A 13,914-nucleotide genomic window follows, 5' to 3' on the forward strand; every position below is an offset into this window, starting at 1 on the left:
ATGAAAAGACATGAAGGAACTTAAATGCATATTACTAAGTGAAAGAAGCCAAACTGAAAAGGCCACACACTGTATGATGCTAACTATTTGCCATTCTGGAAAAGGGAAAACTGTGGAGACAATGAAAAGATCAGTGGTTGCTAGGAGTGACCTTGGGGGCACGGGGGAGGGAGGAATAAATAGGCAAAGCACAGAGGATTCTTGGGGCATTGCAACTATTCTGCATGATACTATAATGGTGGATACATGTCATCATACATTTGTCCAAAACTATAAAATGTATAACACCAATAGTGATGTATAATGTAAACTATGGACTGTAGATGATAATGGTGTATCAATGTAGGTTAGTTGATTTTAACAAATGTACTACTTTTGCGCAGGATGTTGATAGTAGGGAGACTGTGCATGTGCTGGGCAAGCGGTATACAGGAACTCTCTGTACTTTCAGTTCAATTTTGTTGTGAACCTAAAACTGCTCTAAAAATAATGTCCTTTTTTAAAAAAAGATATCTTTCTTCCATCGAATTGCTTTGCATCTTTGTCAAAAATCAGATTGTCTTGTATTGGTCTATTTCTGGGTTCTCTATTCTGCCCCACTGAGCTATTTGTCTATCCTTTTACCAATACCACACAGCCTTGATTACTATAATCGTGATTACTTGATTACTATGTATAATGTCTTGAAATTGGGCAGACTTATTTCTGCCACTTTATTCTTCTTCCTCAAAAATGTTTTAGTTATGCTAGTTCCTTTGCCTCTCCGTATAAATTTTAGAATAATCTTGCCTATATTTATAAAATTCTTGCTGGGATATTGATAGGAATTGTGTTAAACCTGAATATTAATTTGGAGAGAATTGCCATCTTTACTATGTTGAGTGTTCCAATACATAAACACAGTATGTCCCTACATTTATTTGAGTCGTCTTTGATTCCTTTCATCAGGATTTGTAGTTTTTGGCAAACAGATTCTGTACATGCTTTGTTTACATCTTACCTGAGTAATTCGTTTTCTTTGGCATGACTGTAAATGGTATTACATTTTAAAGTTTGGTTTCTTTATGTTTATTATTAATACATAGGAATGTACTTGATTTGTATGTGTTGCTCGTATATCCTGCAAATTGCTAAACTCATTTATTAGTTCTAGGAGGTTTCTGTGGATTCCTTGAGATTTTCTATATTGACAATCATATTATCTACAAATAGGAACAGTTTTACTTTTTTCCTTTCCAATCTGCATGCTTTTTATTTCTTCTTCCAGCCATATTGCAGTTGTTACATCTTCTGGTGTTGTTGAATAGGAGTGGTGAGAGTAGACAAAACAAGGTTTTGCCTTGTTCTTGATTTTTAAAAAATATTTATTTATTTCGCTGCATTGGGTCTTAGCTGCGGCATGCAGGATCTTCGTTGCCGCGTGTGGGATCTTTTCGTTGCGGCATGCAAACTCTTAGTTGCAGCATGTGAACTTTTACTTGAGGCATGTGGGATCTAGTTCCCTGACCAGGGATCAAACCTGGGCCCCCTGCATTGGGAGCACAGAGTCTTAGTCACTGGACCACCAGGGAAGTCCCGTTCCTGATTTTAGAAAGAAAGCTTTCAGTCTTTTTCCATGGTTGGATGGGTTTTTTGGTTGTTGTTGTTGTTTTTGCGGTACGCGGGCCTCTCACTGTTGTGGCCTTTCCTGTTGTGGAGCACAGGCTCCGGACGCGCAGGCTCAGCGGCCATGGCTCATGGGCCTAGCCGCTCCGCGGCATGTGGGATCTTCCCGGACCGGGGCACGAACCCGTGTCCCCTGCATCAGCAGGCGGACTCTAACCACTGTGCCACCAGGGAAGCCCAGTTAGATGTTTTCAAATGGTGTCATTGCCTTAAAATTTGGGTTTTGCTAAAGCCCTTTTACAGGAAGTTCTTTGCTTTCCTATATCTTGTGAGATGAGGAAAGGGATATCTCTACATCTCACACATGTCATATTTCCCAAGCTATGCTGACACCAGGCTGTGTGCTTTTTGTCTGACACACTGTCTTGTCTGTTCCATTCGTTTCCTCTGAGTTCTTTAAGTCAGAATCGCCACATTGAGAACTGGAATGGTAAGAAGTAGACAACTGTTGGCCCATTCTCTTTCTGTGGCAGTGGAGAAAAAGAGAATAATTTCTATCTAGACCTTTACCAGTCTTGTTGGAAATCTCCCCCACTGAGCATTGGACATAGTCAAAGCAGACATGGGTTCCATGTCCCAAACAGTTTTCCTAAATCCAGGGCCACAGCTTTGAGAACACTCAGAGATGGGAGTCTGAACAGTAACAGGGGAAAAGTTCGTGAGGGATTAAATAATACAGGGAAAGGAAAGAAAGCAGCAGTAGGAGAATATGAATGTATACCCAATGTGTGTGTGTTTGTGTGTAATTTGGGACACAGGTATGGAGTTTATTCTTTTTTTTAAATTAATTTATTTATTTTTGTATATTTTTTTGGCTGTGTTGGGTCTTCGTTTCTGTGCGAGGGCTTTCTCTAGTTGCGGCAAGCGGGGGCCACTCTTCATCGTGGTGCGCAGGGCTCTCACTATCGTGGCCTCTCTTGTTGCAGAACACAGGCTCCAGACGCGCAGGATCAGTAGTTGCGGCTCACGGGCCTAGTTGCTCCGCGGCATGTGGGATCTTCCCAGACCAGGGCTCGAACCCGTGTGCCCTGCAATGGCAGGCAGATTCTCAACCACCGTGCTACCAGGGAAGCCCTGGAGTTTATTCTTGACATACATTCAGGGGAACAGGGAAATTGGAGATCAAATGACATCACAGTGTTGATGGTAACTGAAGAACTTACTTCACTTTGATTCCATCCACATATCCTTAAGTCAGAAGCTCCCTCATGAAGAGACTCCAATCTCAGGAAGCAAACACCAGCGCCACCTCTCCCACACTCAGGGAGCAGTCCTGGTGTTCTCTTCCTCCTCTCCAGTGGTGGCAGTGCCCATTCAACCAACAAATATTCACACAGTTGGCACCTGTAAGCTGGAGTGATTGACACAACCCCCTGAGAGGCAGAGAGTTCAGCAACATGGACCAGGAGCAAGGGGGCTGAGCCCTCATCTGGAGCAGCTGTAGGGGCAGGAAAACATGAGGACCGGAGAAGGGAAGTAAGGTACAAGGTCATACAGTCAACTAATGACAGAGCCAGTACAGAATCCCGAATCTTAGTTTTGGGGATGTGGATGGGGAAGGATGGAGACCAGGACATACCTTAGGTCATTTGAACCTGTTCTTCAAAGCCAGAAACATGGCTGGGACTTGCCAGATTGAGTGCAGCAGTATCCTGGCAGTGGCAGCAGTAGAAACCTAATTGTCTTACTTTCCTCTTAACCTTGGCCCCAATCTGCTCCGCCCCAGTCCAAGAGAAGGCAGGGCTGTGACCCACCTTTCTCCTCACCTGCTCCATCCTGTTCCCCATCTCCTGACTTGTAAAACCCTCAATGTAGGTGGGATGAGAATGCTGCCATGATCTTTTGGAGACCCAGTGGTGCAGACTCTGGTTGAGGAGTGTATTAACTATATTTTCTTATATTCTGTGTTCCTAGGCATCTGGGGCCTCACTACCCCTCCCAGGGTTAGTTCTTAGAGATAGCAAAGGACTCACCTGAGAGGGTACCTTTCATATGTAAACCAACCAATCCAAAGCCCATACCCCCCTGCCCCCAACCACCATCTTTATTGAACTCTCACGCAACAAGCCAATATTCCTCCTGCCCTAACCACCTCAGAGTCAGGTACCAGATAACCCATGACAGCCCCAACAGCACAGAGCCTGCTGAAATTATTCAAACTAACCAATCACCCACTCCTTCCCATGAACACCATAATAAAGGCTTTTATCCATGCTTTCCCCTCACTCCTCTGCCTCCTGACCAACACTGGTGTTTCCCCATGTGGCCCTGCATGACTTGGTGTACCCAGTCTGCTTGGGAACTGTGAGTAAAAAACTATCTTTTCTTTCTTTCTTTTTTGGCCATGCCCTGCGGCATGTGGGATCTTAGTTCCCCAACCAGGGATCAAACTTGCACCCCCTGCAGTGGAAGTGCAGAGTATTAACCACTGGACCACCAGGGAAGTCCCCAAACTATCTTTTTAATAGTAATCATCTCCTGATCTTTTGGCCTCACCATGCCTGAATAATAGTAAAAGTTGCCTTTTAAAATCAGAGAGAAAAAGGGAGGAGGGAGGCGCTACGGAAAAGAAGGGAGGAAATAGTGGAGAGGAAAGGGGAAGAAAGGGGAAGTAAGGAAGTGTCACTGTCTGGATTTGCCATCTTCCTCTTCTCTCTTCCCTCCACCTTGGTCTCCCTATCATGTCCCCTACCCTCCTCTTTCCCTGGGTTCTATCTCATTCTATACAATGAATGGTCTTTGAACCAAAAGAATGAGGTTTCCCATTTGCATGGAAGACTGGAGAGAAAGTCTTCATTCAAGGGCAGAAGTGGTTACCAGTTCGGGAACTTGATAGAAAGGGTGATAATAAATAAAAGATGTCTGAGAAAGCTGCATCCCTTGTCCAGGTTCATCTATACAACCTCAGGCATGAGGGGAGAGGATTCACCTTTGGTGAAAACTGAGCCCAGAGAGGAGTGCTGGTGCCTCAACCAAGTCTGTGCATTTCTTTACTCATCCAGAAAAGATGTTTGGAAGACAGTGGAGACCTTTGAGGATGCTGCAAACATTTTACTGTGGGAAAGTATAACGGTATTTTGGCTGGGGTAGAGCTGAGTCTTAAGTGCACTGGTATGTTGCATTTGGCCACATTACCTCTAGAGGTCCTCTGAGTCCTGGGATCAATGGCTTCCTGATTCTCAGGGACTGAGGAACAGCCCATCCATTCCCTTTGATTTGCCCTCCTTATGGGAACCCCTGCAGTGAAGGAGGGTTGGAGGACCAAGCCAGGCACAGACCTGTGGGATGGACTGCCTGAAGCCCTGAAGAGAGATGGACTGGAAAGAGAGACAGTGAGAAAACTCTGAGAAAACTCACCAGGAGTGGAAGAATTCTGTCAGAGGGATAAGTGTCAGCCTGTGTGGGGGTGGGTGGTGGGGGTGGTGCATGAATCAGGAACAGTGGTTGGTTCCAGGTCCAGCGTGATACTGTTCTTGATATCCCTGGATTCAGCACATACACACCCTTCAGTGCCTAGGTGTCCTGGGAAAGAAAGCACAGGGAAAAGAACTTTCATAGGAAATTCCTTTGTGGAGATGGTCACAAGGAATATTTTTCTACATGCCAGGGAGGAAGAAGAATGCAGAGACCAGTGGACCAGAGGAAGGAACACTGGCATGGTGGTGTCCTGGGGATGATGTGGAGGTCACCAGCACACCAACAGAATCCGCCCAGCACCAGAGCAGAATTGCACATGGAAGCTCTGATTTTATGTGCAAGAACATTCTAACCATGAGGTATCTCCACCCCCACCATCCCTAGTTCGAGATGCCTAATGGGAATAATGAGGAGGGGACATCATAAGAAAGGCCAGGCACAAGGTATGGAGATTTTGGCTTATGACTCACCATTACTCTTCTTCCTTCTTTCTCTCCAACCTCCTTCATCCTTGCTTTCTTCTTTCTCTCTCTTTTTTCTTCCAACTTCTCTTTCTTTTTCCTCTCTCTATCCCCCCCTTTCCCTCCATACTCCCCTCTACTTTTTCTCCTTCCTCTCTCTTCCCTTTCTCTAACCAAACATCCACTGCACAATCATACTGTTCCTAGATTTTCGCTAGGCTTTGGGGAGCACAGAGATAAATATATGTGGCAGAAACCTGTCTTCATCTCTTCCAGCTATCAGCCCCAAGAGACTTGCATGTGAATGGACAATTATAATTCAACATGGTTAACACAAGGTCCCAAGGAGCCCAGGGCAGGAAACACCTAAAAGAGGGATGCTGCACTTGAGTCTTGAAAGGGTGAATAGGAATTAGGCAAGTGGAAAAGAGGGCAGCAATGGGGGCTCAGGACATCCCTTAGAAAGGGAACAGCATGTAGTAGAGGCCTGACAGAGTCTTCGATCTTAGGGGAACCTCAGATAGGGCAAATAGATGCAGTTCCCCAATGTCTTCTTTAAATCTCACAAATGGCACCCAGGTTCAGTGGTCTTGGCAGACAGTGTGGAATGAGATCACTGTCAAGTGGGAGAACCCCAGAATGGTGGGCTCTCTGCTCTTATATTCTCAGCCCTGTCATCACTCAGAATCAGATTTTATCATCAACACAGTACTTTTTCTACTTGGGAACCATCTCATCCTTCCCAACATCTGGGGTCTTGGCTTTGAAATCTTGCTGTAAAGTCACTGCTGCACTATCTCCTTACATGCATGTCACTGCAGGCCCTAATAATTTTTCACTTTTGTCCCTTTAGGGGATTTCCGTGTGCAGTCTGATCACTGGCTATGAAACAGTGCTACTCACTGTGGGCCAGTGCTGGTCCATGAGTGTTTGCTATAGGTCTGCAATGAGATAAGCACAGAAATTGAGCGCTTAGAAACTTTTATAGAAATTTAACATTGATGTGACATTCAAGCCCATAATCAGTTTCATATTTTATTCTTTTTTACAAAAGTATTGGTTCATGAGGGATTGGAAAATTTATATGTAAAACAACAACAAGGGCTTCCCTGGTGGCACAGTGGTTGAGAGTCCGCCTGCCGATGCAGAGGACGCGGGTTCGTGCCCCGGTCCAGGAAGATCCCACATGCCGCGGAGCGGCTGGGCCCGTGAGCCATGGCCGCTGAGCCTGTGCGTCCGGAGCCTGTGCTCCGCAACGGGAGAGGCCACAACAGTGAGAGGCCTGCGTACCGCAAAACAACAACAACAAAACCAGTCCCTTATTGCAGGCGGTGGTACAGGCAATCAAGATTCAGGACCGTGGACAGCACCTCATCCTGCCTCCCAAGCCCTGAGTCATCACCCCTGCTCCCAGCTCCTGGTGAATGCCCTTGATGAACAGCTAGTTCCCAAATCCAACAGATGCTTTTCAGCTGTTGTCTTAATTGACCTTTCTAAAGTGTCTGCCTTTGTTAACACCTGCATCTGTCATTTTCGTTTAAAGATCATTCCCAGTGAAGGAATAAAAACATTCCCCTAGAATTATCAATGGGCCACACTGATGAAGTGAGGGGACAATTTCTGGTAGCTAAAACATATTATTAATCTTAAAACACTGTATTGACATTGCTCCTTTGCTTTTCAGTGGTCTCTTAGAGGACAGGAGACAGGTTTTACTCATATTCATGTCCAACATGTATCGTAAAGTCATGCCCAGAGTTTGTGTGAGCAAATGCCTGCCGCTTATCACTGGATGACCTTGGGCAAGTTATTACTCAACCTCTCTTTGCCACTGCTTCCCCAACTGTTAAACTGGAATCCTATTAGAGTCTACCTTATAGAGTTTTTAAAATATTAATTTAGTTAATACATTTAAAAGTGCTTAGAACAGTGGCTGGCACAGAAGAATAAAAAGTATTATTATTTTCATCATCATTTTATATTACTGAATAAACCAATGAGCATCTATTATCATCAGGCTCTAGATGGTGGAGGACTTCATCCCACCACCTGGGAAGGGCTACTGCTTTATATTGACGTTTGAGTATACGCTGCCCTACTCAGAGCACCGTGAGCTTCGGAATTCCTGAGATTTGCTATTCCTGGGTCCCTGTCTTGTCATGTTGGCCCCACCCTCCCACACCTTTTAGTTGTGTATTCCCTTTCCTTTTCCAGTTGCATTCCTGCCTTCTTTCACCCTCCAGGCTCACTCACAGTCTTTTCTTTTGGTCCCACTGGATGAAGAGTCCCACCTGTGCAAGTTGGCCTGGCAGCTCCTGCCCCCTCAGTGATTCGGCCCAACTTACCTCCTCCCTCCATGTGCCCATAAACTTTCTTCCCCTAGTCCCTTAACTGGCCTACTGCTGTTAGGCAATTCTAGGTCTCTCTACCTAAATTGTTCTTGCTCCGTCACTGCTCAGGGAGATTTTAAACCATCCTTCAGAGCTTGAGTCAAACTTACCCCTTCCATAAAAGGGACATTTCTCCGTTCCTTTCCTGAACTACTACGTCAGCCTCTGAACCCCACAGGGCTTCCCTGCAGTTCTCATTCTGTCTCACCATCACTTCTAACCTCCTCGAGGTTCAGGTCCAGGTCATGCCTGGACCTGCCCACACTCTCAACACCCATCTCAGGCAGCCGCTCCTGCAAGTTTCAGAGGGCTAGTCCCTTCCTTCTTCTCTCTGAGGCTGTTACCACATCAGCAAGATGGGACTAAGAGAACCCGCCTCCTTGGGTTTCTGCGCGCATTAAGCGAGGCGGGGCAAGGAAAGCGCTGGGCAGCGCTTCGCTAGTGGGGTGGGAGCTCGCGTGGCCCCTCCGCAACGCGAGTCCGCGCGGGGCCTCCTGGGATTTGTAGTCCGTGCCCGAGTTTGCAGTCTCGCAGGCCCAGCAAAGACACCCTCGGACTCGGCTGGGAAGGTGGCGGGGGCCTGCGGGACGCAAGGCGCTGGGCCCGGGGCCGGCCCCGGGCGGGGATGGGGCCGAGCGAGGGCAGCCGAACTGGCCCTGCCGCTGCTGCTGGGGCAGCTGCTGGCGCTCACAGGCGGCGGAGGCGCGTTCTACCTCGAGGTCAGCGAGCTGGAGGAGAAGTGCTTCATACAGGAGATCCCCGATGGCACAGTGGTCATAGGTGCGCCCGAGCCATGCCTTCCCCGCACCCAGAGTCCCGGCCTTGCCCTCCCCGCACCCAGAGTCCTGAGAGGGAATGGGGATGAGGCCCCGCGGGATCAGCTCAGGCCCATACCTCCCCTCTGCTGCCGGGGGTAGGCACGGGTGGCAAATGGGTGGACAGCAGTGTGGGCAAAGCATGCTCTCCGTTGCCTGTGCCGGAGTTGGGGGGCGCCGAGGAGGCAAGTCTGATCCAGACCCGGATGACAGCAGAAAAGCGGGGCAGGAGAGGGAAGGAGAGAGGCAGAGGGTTGTGGTCAAGCCCCGCAATCAGACACCCGGATCTTCCTGTTCCTCCCCCCGTCCCCCGTGACTCCTGGAGGTCCTGGGCGGGCTCTTGGTCGTGAGTGTGGATGGGGATGCATTCAGGCTGCCTCCCCATTAGGTAACTACAAGACCGAGCTATACGACCCTGCTATGGAAAAGTACCAGCCCTCCCCGCAGTGGATCAATTTGTTCGTGTTTGTGAAGGACCCCGAGAACAAGGTGAGGTAGGCCTTGACTCCCTGCAGCCCTCCCACCCCCACGTCTCCAGCGTCATTGTCTTGTCCTCCCTAGTCCTCCATTTCTCAGAGGAGAGCTCATCTCCTCACAGGCAGGAAGGCTCAAGAAAGGCCATGCTCTTTGCAGTCTGTAGAGTATTGTGTACTAGCAGTGCTGGGATCTGAGATTTTCAAGCCCAAACTGATGCCATTTTCTCACACCCTCCCTACTGGTCTGGCCTGTGGGGATCAGAACCTGGGATACCCCCAGAGTTCCTCTCCTAGAAGCAGGTTTCTGGTCAGCTTCTCTGTGCTCACAGAGGCTGTTTCCTCTAGAATCTGCTGGCTCGTCAGTACGGCCCTCGGGGCAGCTTTACCTTCACTTCTCAGTCTCCCGGAGAGCACCAGATCTGCCTTCACCTCGAGTCCATCCGGTTCGCCCTCTTCTATGATGGCAAGCTGGTGAGTATGGAGGGGAAAGTCACCAACCCTTAACATCTCAGTCCCTTGGGTGAAAAGGGTTCAGTAGGCGGTGCCTCTTGAGGAGGGCTGGGCTTTCCATGAAGTAAGCATACAGAGGACAGGTCCTGAAGAATGAGAGGGGACCCAGGAGGGAGTCACTCTGACTTAAAATCATCCCTCGGCTCCCTGCCATCCCTAGAATAAAGACCAAGCTTCATAATGTAAAATTCAGAGCTGTCCAGCAGCTGAATGCTCCCAGGCTCTTCATTACCACCTCCCACTGACATGGAACTCCTAGGAGCTGCTTGTCTCAAACACTGAGTCATACGCATTTTGTTCTGCACATTTTGTTCTGTCCCTTCTGTCTTTTGGACATGGAACTCCATGCAAGCAGGCCTTGATCTGGTGTTTTGGCACCTGGAGCAGAGCTAGTCCTCACATCAATGCGTGTGAGGCACTGAACTGCTCAGTTCAGTCAGGCCCAGACTGGTGTGTGGAAGCTGGGTTTCTGGCAGGTGCGTGGAGCTGAGCTCCCTGACCCCACCCTTGGCTCCTCTGCTCCCCAGGCCATTCACTTGGACATGCAGTTGGGTGAACACACCAATGATTATACAGAACTTGCAGCCAATGACAAGCTGACCCTGCTGCATCTGCGCATACAGCAGCTGGTGGAGCAAGTGGAGAAGATCCAGAAGGAGCAGGAGTACCAGAGGGTGAGGGGCTGGGCTGGGCCAGTTGGGACAGTGGATGTGTAACCTCCCAGGGAGTGGCTCTTTCAGCTCTTCCCCTGGGGGTCAATTCAGTTCTAGCCACACCTTCCTGTTCTCCCCTCCCACAGTGGCGAGAGGAGCGCTTCCGGCAGACCAGCGAGAGCACCAACCAACGGGTGCTGTGGTGGTTCATTCTGCAGACCTTCATCCTTGTGGCCACTGGCATCTGGCAGATGCAGCACCTCAAGAGCTTCTTTAAAGCCAAGAAGTTGGTGTAGATGAGCCCCAGAGACCAGAGGCTTAGCCCCCACTCATTCCCCTTCTGCTGAATAATGGGAAGTGGCCTGGCCTGGTCTGTCTCCTGGCTTCTCCCACCCCTCCCAACCCTGAGGGACTTCCTTGTTACTGGTGTGTGGGGTGGGGGGGACAGAGGACCTCTTTAAACTGGTTTCTGAGCCAGGACTTGGGAGAGGATGGGTTTCAAGCTGGAGACATGTGGGTGGGAGGAGCTGTAGGCTCCTTTGCTGCTCTGTGAGACTGAGCAGGAGCGGGGTGAGTGTTACCCCAACCCCCACGTTAAACAGGATGGGTGAACTAAGAGTGAATATATATTATAACTGTCAAATTTTCTGACCTAAATATTTATTGCCTCCTACTCTGCAATTCATTATATGTGTCCAATCAGATGTTAATATTTGAGGCCCTGCATGCATTAGTGGGGGACTGATCTCCAAATGGTTGAGGTGAAGAATACTTTTACCCCAGAAGCCTTAGCAACATGTGGAACCTTTTCCAGAAAAGTCCAATTTGGGCCCATCTTTTGGGTAACCTGAATGTTGGTGGTGATCCTGTGCTCAACCCGCCTTCTCTCTCTCTGGGCTCTGGTCAGGCTCATGTACTATCCTATTCCAATCACCTGGACTGCTGGGTTCTTCAAGAAGTCTGATGGGCACCTCTGTCGTCCTGCTATTTTTCAGTTGACCTCTTTCTCTTTTTATGATGCCATTGGCTAATCCTTTCAGGAGATGCCTAAAGATTCCAAGTCAATGTTTCCATTACATTCAGCATCTCCTGTAACTCAACCTTCACAAGTGCACACAGGGGTAGATACCCCCCATTGCTTCTGCCTGATCTAGTCCACATTTTACCAAGCCCTATGTTGGTTGCCCTGTTGGATTATAGCCATCTCTCACATGAATTTGACATTTTCTGTTATAAGGAAATTCACTGGTTGGCACCCTCAATAAAATCAAGTCCAAATTGTCAATGTCAGGAATAATGAGGGAGACTCCCCATAGGGTGGGGCAGCTGTGAAAGCCCTGGCCTCTGAGATAGATGCACCCTCCCCTAGGATACTCCTGAGGGATGACTGCAAGCCTCAGGGGTGCTGCTTACTGGTGTGTCTGGCCACAATTAGCCTCAGAAAGTATAAGTGAGACTTAACTGAAGGCTGGGGGCTGGGACCACTGGAGAGTAACCTCTAACCAGAGAATATGACCTTAGGGTCACTTCCCTTATCTGAAGCTGGGGGTGGGGGTGGGGAGGGTGCTCTGCTCTCTGCTGCAGGAGAAGCACAAGACCCAGGTGGGCACATTCTTGCCCATGGAACCTGTGGTATGACACCAAATGAGGCAGAATGTTGAACAAGACGTAGGGTGATGCATGCTTCTGAGGAGAAGGGCATGGGCTAAGGGCAATATGTCAGGAGTCCTGGCCTAATCTAGGTAGTAATGGAAGGCTGCTTTTTAGAACTGAGACAGAGGATAGGAGTTAGCTGGGGGAAGAATGTTCTGGCTAGAGGGAATAGCACATACAGAAGCCCTAAAACAAAAAAGAACATGGCTATTTGGGGAAGCCGAAAGAAGGCCACTATAGCAAAATCCCAACTTCAGAGAGGCTGCTTTCTAATTTATGATTTCATGTCTAGGACTTGCCTCTTCCCCAGTGATTAACCCCAGAATGACCACCCTTTCCAGAGGGACCCTGTCCTCTACCCACAGAGTTGAGACCTTATCCTGACACTTCAATAGGGAAACAAGTCACAAAAGAGCAACAGTGAGTATATGGGAGAGCTGCACACACACAGTAGAAGAGAGTTCCCTATCCATTTCCACATGAAACCTTCACAGTCACTCTGTAGAGGAAATGGCATGTGTCCCTGATTTAGAAAAGAGAGCCAGCTAATAAGGGATGGGCCATGCTGAAACCTGGTCAATTCAACTCAGTTCTTGGTGTTCTTTTCTCTGTTCTGGCTACTTTTCTCCAGGTAGAGGAAAGACCTCATACAAAGAGGTAAAACACACTGCCTCTGATTTTAAAGAGCTGGCCATTTGAATTTCTAGTTTCTTGTGGCTACCATAACAAATTACCATAAAACATGGTAAATTAAAACAACTGAAGTTTATTCTCTCACAGTTCTGGATGCCAGAAGTACAAAATCAAGGTGTCAGCAGGGCTGCACTCCTTCCAAAGGCTCTTGAAGAGAATCCTTCATCTTCTTCCAGCTACTGGTGGCTCCAGGTATTACTTGGCTTTTGTCTACAACACTCCAATCTCTGCCTCCATTTCCTCCTCTTGTGTCCCCTCTTCTGTGTCATATGATACTTGTCATTTGGATTTAGGACCTAACCAGGTAATCCAGGATGACCTCATCTCAAGGTCCTTAAATTAATTATATCAACAAAGACCTTTTTTTCCATATAAGTTCATATTTACAGGGTCCAGGGGTTAGGGCATAGGCATGTCTTCTGTGGAGCCATCATTCAACCCACGACAAAGAGCAAGAAGTGTACGCCTGACGAGGTCCCAAGTGATCTAACAAATGGGGTACTCAGAGCTCTCAGAATTCGGAATGGGGTGAGACCTGGGTGGATGGATGGATGGATGGATGGATGGATTGATGAATGGGAAAAGGGATGCCAAGGAGGTCTTTATAAAAGGGAGAGTACATGAGTAGAACATTGAAAGATGAAATGGTTTAAATATGAAGAATAGGGAATGAATTCCATTTTGGGGAAATGGAGCCTGTAGAGATGCAAATGTACAAAAGATTTCAATATAATTCAAAATATAATCCAATACCCATGAATATATAACACTGTAAGACAGAGACTTTGAAAAAGAAAGGAATCAGGAAAATAAGTGTAGCATGAGTAAGATGAAGACAGGAGGAAAGTTAGATCAAACAAAGGATGGAAGTGAATATACCTACTGCAAGTTGGACAACTAGAAGTAGGCTGTTATCAGAGGCTGAAGACTGGTGACCTGCAAGTATATTGTTTGTCCTTTTTTTGTGTTATTTTTTTTCAAATTATTTGACAACAGTAACAGTGCCACAGTTTCTGTAGTTTAAATTTTGGGATATATTGGATAGGCAAACTGGTTGGATGAAAGAGCTTGGAGCTGTTTTGCAACACTCGACTTGACATAAATGTGAGAAAATGACAGTTGTGCATATCCAGGAGGCATGATAAAGATTATGAGGAAGGAGTGGGCCTCTGTCCCTGGAG

The 13,914-nt window shown here is 47.6% G+C and overlaps 1 protein-coding gene across 1 annotated transcript; it reads left to right on the plus strand.

Moving 5' to 3' along the window:
• Positions 1 to 8,455: 8,455 nt before the first annotated feature.
• On the plus strand, positions 8,456 to 11,044 carry LOC112400084 (transmembrane emp24 domain-containing protein 9-like). Its single transcript, XM_024745638.1, has 5 exons — positions 8,456 to 8,713; positions 9,137 to 9,237; positions 9,570 to 9,695; positions 10,262 to 10,408; positions 10,534 to 11,044. Exons 2-5 carry the CDS (start codon positions 9,169 to 9,171, stop codon positions 10,681 to 10,683), a joined length of 492 nt encoding a protein of 163 aa, XP_024601406.1. The 5' UTR covers positions 8,456 to 8,713; positions 9,137 to 9,168; the 3' UTR covers positions 10,684 to 11,044.
• Positions 11,045 to 13,914: the final 2,870 nt, after the last annotated feature.

Source organism: Neophocaena asiaeorientalis, unplaced genomic scaffold (genome assembly GCF_003031525.2).
Source record: "Neophocaena asiaeorientalis asiaeorientalis breed wild unplaced genomic scaffold, Neophocaena_asiaeorientalis_V1.1 scaffold292, whole genome shotgun sequence".
Lineage (NCBI taxonomy): Eukaryota > Metazoa > Chordata > Mammalia > Artiodactyla > Phocoenidae > Neophocaena > Neophocaena asiaeorientalis.

Excerpts from the sequence above, each read along its gene's own strand:
- LOC112400084 (XM_024745638.1), top strand. The coding sequence starts at position 9,169 with ATGGAAAAGTACCAGCCCTCCCCGCAGTGGATCAATTTGTTCGTGTTT. Across the intron at positions 9,238-9,569 it reads TGAAGGACCCCGAGAACAAG|AATCTGCTGGCTCGTCAGTA; the intron begins GTGAGGTAGGCC and ends TGTTTCCTCTAG. Across the intron at positions 9,696-10,261 it reads TCTTCTATGATGGCAAGCTG|GCCATTCACTTGGACATGCA; the intron begins GTGAGTATGGAG and ends TCTGCTCCCCAG.